Here is a 5,059-nt window from a genome sequence, read left to right as displayed (position 1 = left end):
GTTTTGGAAGCTGGTGACGTAAGGTGAAGGGAGAGTTATCTACGCCACGTGGTGGGACCCGGTCGTGAAATCACACCACACAGATGATGATGTATGAGTGAAATTAACGTTCCCCCTTTTGCTGACGTGAGCTTTACGCACCGTCTGCCCTAAGGCTTTTTCTTTTTTCTTTGTCTTCATGTACGAACTAAACAAACAAGGTATTATGCCATTTACAAGTTTTTTTTTTTTTTTTTTTTTTTTTTTTTTTTTTTTTTTTTTAAGAAAGAAAATTTGGATAGTGTATGAAAAATTAATACAAGTATACAACCACTTGGTAGAAATAAAATAAATAATTTATTAAGAATTAACAAGGGAAAAAAGGATAAATCAAGAAGATATTTGTAATATTCATTAATTATTAATTTGAGTATTGCAAACATGTATTGATGTAATTGTGACATTTTTTTAAGTAACGGATAAGCTTTTTTTAAAATTTTTTTTTTTTTTGATGGGAACGGATAAGCTTGTTATTTGTTAATAATTCACGTCATGACATATGACACATTGATATATGTCACTCATCTTAAAAAGATCCCCTTAAGATTCAGGAGTATACAAAAATTGGATGATGTTGCGTATATAACCTAGTTTATTAATTTTAGTTTAGATTAATTGTATGTAAGTTTTCTTAAAATTTTCTATTTAAAAATAAAATAGTATAAGTATAGGAAATTCAGAATTATAACTCTAAGTTTCAGCAAAAAAAGAATTATAACTCTAAGTTTGCATCTCACCTACATCCAAAAAACTTATTACTCTCTTCGTGTTAGTTTGTTTGTCATCTATTTCATTTTGGGATGTCCCAAAATATTGTCCTGTTTCTAAAAATAAAAGTCATTAATTTACTACTGTTCCTATTATACCTCTACTTTATTTTCAAAACTATTTGAAAAAAAAAAAAAAACTAACTAATATTTAAAAAATAAATCTAATGTCCCAAAATATTGTCTTGTTTTTAAAAATAAAAGTCATTAATTTACTAATATTCCTATTATATCCCTACTTTATTTTCAAAACTATTTGAAAAGAAAACTAATAAATATTTAAAAAATCAATCTAATTGGGGCGTCTTTTTAATTGTCTCATTAAGAATAACTCTTTAAAAAAAACTAATAAATTTATTTAAGGGTAGTTTTGTAAACTTATATATTTTTATAAGACAGATAATACAATAAATGGTGTTCCCTTAAAAAAAAAAAGTTTAACTTTTCAAACAGGACAAACAAATTGGGACGGAGAGAGTAGTATTTTAGCTAACTGTTTGCCACCTAGTCATAAGTTTCAAATTCTATTATATTTCTATAAAGCATTATGTCATCTATGATAGTTTAACTAGCTACTTATAAATTTAAGTCTTTAGTCATTCTCAGTTAGTTTTAGATGGATTAATGACTATAAATTTCATCATCTCCTTCTCTTATATAGTTTAACATAAAAGAAAAAAAAAATCTACTTTCAAATAAGCATGATTGGATTTTTCTTATTTCATAAAGCTTATTTGCATAATATTTATTAAAAGATATGATTTTTGGTAACTTTTATGTTAAATCTATTATAAAAAATTAAAAGCTATTTTATTTCAAAAAACATAAAAGTTAGTGTTTTAAATTCTAAGCCTCCTAGGATATGTATTGATGAGACGCACTAGTGGTATTTGTTATGAGTAAGGTTTTCAGATCTGGACCGTTCATTGAACCGTAAAAGGGAGAGGTTCAAGATTTTTGAGGTTGAACCGATGTTGAATTGGGGTCGAACCGTGATGACGTCATAATTAATTAAAGCCTAAAAGATATTAAATTTATAAAACTAGCAAAATTGACAATATATCTATATATGTGAGGGAAATTTAATGATTTTCAAGTATATATTTAATAATTAAATAAGAAAGTTAATAAAATAAAATAATAACCATGAAAACATTAAAATTTATGATTAATTTTTGAAGTAAAGTTGAATATCTTTGAAATATTTTAATTATAATTTTTTTATTCCTTGTAAGAGATGGATAATTTAATTAAGAAGAATAAAATTGTGTTAAGTTGTTTTAAAAAAAAAAAAAAATTGCTAAGGGGTTGGACCGCACGGTTCTCACCGGTTTGTGTGGTCCAACCCCGGTTTTAGGGGTTTACGAAATTAACAAAAAATCAGGTTCTTTATGCTTAAAAAATCGGTTTTCATCCCAGTTCTCGATTTTCACTGTCCAATCTCCCGGTTCGGTCCGGTTCTAAAAACCTTGGTTACGAGAACAAAACACATACATCCACAACATAAATGCTTTGATAAAATTGATGAGAGAGAGAGAGAGAGAGAAATGTTTCTTTGTGTGTTATTTTCTATAACACCACACTTCAATGAAAAATTTTATTAGATGCACAAATAAACCATCACTTTTTCTATAAGACAACCAAATGGTACGAAGTCAAGAAATTAATGTACAACTCTTTGGCAATGAGTTAGACTAAGACCAATATTAGGCATAGTCTATTTAGGTTTAGTTTGGTCAATATTTTTGAAAGTTAGGTTATTTGCAAAAGTTGAGACACAAAGCAAAAAAAAAAAAAAAAAAATCTTTTTAAAGCATATCCAAGGCACACTAAGTCTATGGAGAATGGAATAATACCAAATTTACACTGAAAGCAGGAATTGATTAGGCTAAATAAAAGTAATTAATTATAAAATAGAGTAATGTTTATTACACACAAACTATTTTACACACACCCCAAAAGATAACTAAAATTGTGAATTGAGAAATCGTAACTTTAAATCACCATTTCAGATATTTTATTAAGTGTGTGTAAACCAATTTATGTGCAACAAATTTAACCTTATAATAAAATATAGTAAGTTCTATAAATTTGGTTTTAATTACAATAAGAAGTAAATGTAAAAATTCAATAGAAGGGCGGTTAGGAGAAGAAAAAGGGCATTTAGCACCGGCCATGCAACATGTGGATTGTATTTGAATGTATGTATGTGCAGGAAATTGTCAGGAAGGTGTTGATAGCACCTAAACGGCCATACCATGGTACAAAACGGTCGTACCTAATCAACACGGCAACGATGGCAACCTGGATTTGAACACTGTATAAAATACTAGTCTACTATTTCTGACGAAACGCTTCGGAGAGCTCACTTTCATGCTGACGTAGTATACAATTATATTTTTAATAATAAATATATTTCCAACTTTCTATGGATTACCACTACACCGTGTACGCTTTGGCCGATAATAACGTGGAATTTTTTCCATGGGCGTGGTTTTGTTTATTTGGAAGACGTCACCACAAGTTGAAATCACACCCATGCTTTGCTTGCTTACATCTAATCTAGATCAATGATATTCTATCTAAAAATTGATACATGGCCTTTAGACAATTTTTATAGTGACCAGTGACCACCAACAAGGAATAAATAAAAAATAAAAAAAGACAATAATGTCAGTTTCATGCACTTTGCTATAATTGTCTTATATGATAAATTATAATTGATTGTTTATTACTATTACATGAGCTTACTATTTTTTTTTTTTTCACTAATTGCAATCTGTCACATAATAAAATAATTATAATAAAACATACCTAAAAGTGTGTGGTACTAACATTTTTTTTTTTTTTTTTTAAGAAAAATAAAAAAGAAGTCAGGCTCTCTAGGTACCTCAAACGAACACACTAGAACAAAGAGTGACACAAAGTAAACGTCAGACACAACCAAATGACATATTACAACGCGTAATCAAAAGCCCAAGTGCCCAACTGCCGTTGACGTATGACCCTTTCAAGTTTCCAAGTCTCCTCCAACTATTTATACTCTCTCCTTGCCACACCAATTAGGCAAAATAAACCCCACGCATCCACACACACACTCTCTCTCTCTCTCTCTCTCTCTCTCTGTTTTTCTCTCTACAAAAAATCTCTCACAAAAATGCAAGAAGCAATACCTTACAAGTCATGGCAACCACTTCACACCAGAACCCACTTCATCAACAATAATACCAATATACCTCAGCTTGTTTCATCCAAAGCCTTAAAAGCTGAGGAATCAGAAAATATTATGTTAAACATGGTGGCAGAGAATGCAGTGATAGTAATTGCTAGGCGTGGGTGCTGCATGAGCCATGTAGTGAAGCGCTTACTTTTAGGCCTCGGTGTAAACCCTGCAGTTTATGAGGTTGATGAGAAAGATGAGGTTGGGGTTGTTAAGGAATTGGAGATGATTAGCAATGGAAAAGATGGGAAGGTTCAATTTCCGGCAGTGTTTATTGGGGGCAGGTTGTTTGGTGGATTGGATCGGGTTATGGCTACACATATTTCTGGAGAGTTGGTTCCTATATTAAAAGAAGCTGGGGCCTTGTGGCTCTGACTCATGCAATTTTGTAACCTTTTTTTTTAAAATTTAATTTAATTTTATCTTTTCAACAAGTTTTTATTTTTATTTTTATTTCTATTTGCAACTTTAGAATTTGTATTAAAAGAAATGCAGATTTTTTTTCTTGTTTTGTTTAGAGGATAAAAGTAATAAAACACTGGTAGATCAAAGGTCCGTTTGATAATATTATTTTAGTAACGTTATTTAAGTGTTATAAAAATACGAATGAGTGAAAAATGTTATAAAAATGTGTATTACGTTATTTATACAACAAAAACTGTAGTTCAAACAACATTAACAAACAAGCAAGCCTTAATTTCTTGCATCTTCTTCTTATTTTCATTTGTATCTTTTCCCCCTTTTGGTTCTCTCTCTATTTCTTGGAAGACCTTTACTTCTTTGTAAGTTTAAAGTTTTGGTAGTATTTGTAAAGTGCATAGCTGTTTCCAGTTGTGTCGAATGAAATTTCATTTTGTTGGTTTGGTCAAAAAGACACATCCTTGCATCACATGGAGGTAACTTATTACATCCACCTAACTTTCTTCTTTTAAAATTATCCTGGAGGGTAATATTATATCTCACTTCTGGGCCCTTTTAGCAATGATAGGGGGAACCACAGCTGTACCCTTCATTTAAATGGCCTAATTTTAAA

At 30.1% G+C, this 5,059-nt stretch overlaps 1 protein-coding gene across 1 annotated transcript; it reads left to right on the top strand.

Moving 5' to 3' along the window:
- The first annotated feature begins 3,857 nt into the window (after positions 1–3,857).
- On the top strand, positions 3,858–4,699 carry LOC115957355 (glutaredoxin-C9). The gene has a single exon (XM_031075579.1). It carries the CDS (start codon positions 3,964–3,966, stop codon positions 4,399–4,401), a length of 438 nt encoding a protein of 145 aa, XP_030931439.1. The 5' UTR covers positions 3,858–3,963; the 3' UTR covers positions 4,402–4,699.
- Positions 4,700–5,059: the final 360 nt, after the last annotated feature.

The sequence above is a fragment of the Quercus lobata genome, chromosome 8, assembly GCF_001633185.2.
Source record: "Quercus lobata isolate SW786 chromosome 8, ValleyOak3.0 Primary Assembly, whole genome shotgun sequence".
Taxonomy (NCBI): Eukaryota; Viridiplantae; Streptophyta; class Magnoliopsida; order Fagales; family Fagaceae; genus Quercus; species Quercus lobata.
This window is presented reverse-complemented; position numbering and strand designations above follow the sequence as displayed.

What these genes read in the sequence shown, in the direction of transcription:
- LOC115957355 (XM_031075579.1), top strand. Translation starts at nt 3,964, where the DNA reads ATGCAAGAAGCAATACCTTACAAGTCATGGCAACCACTTCACACCAGA.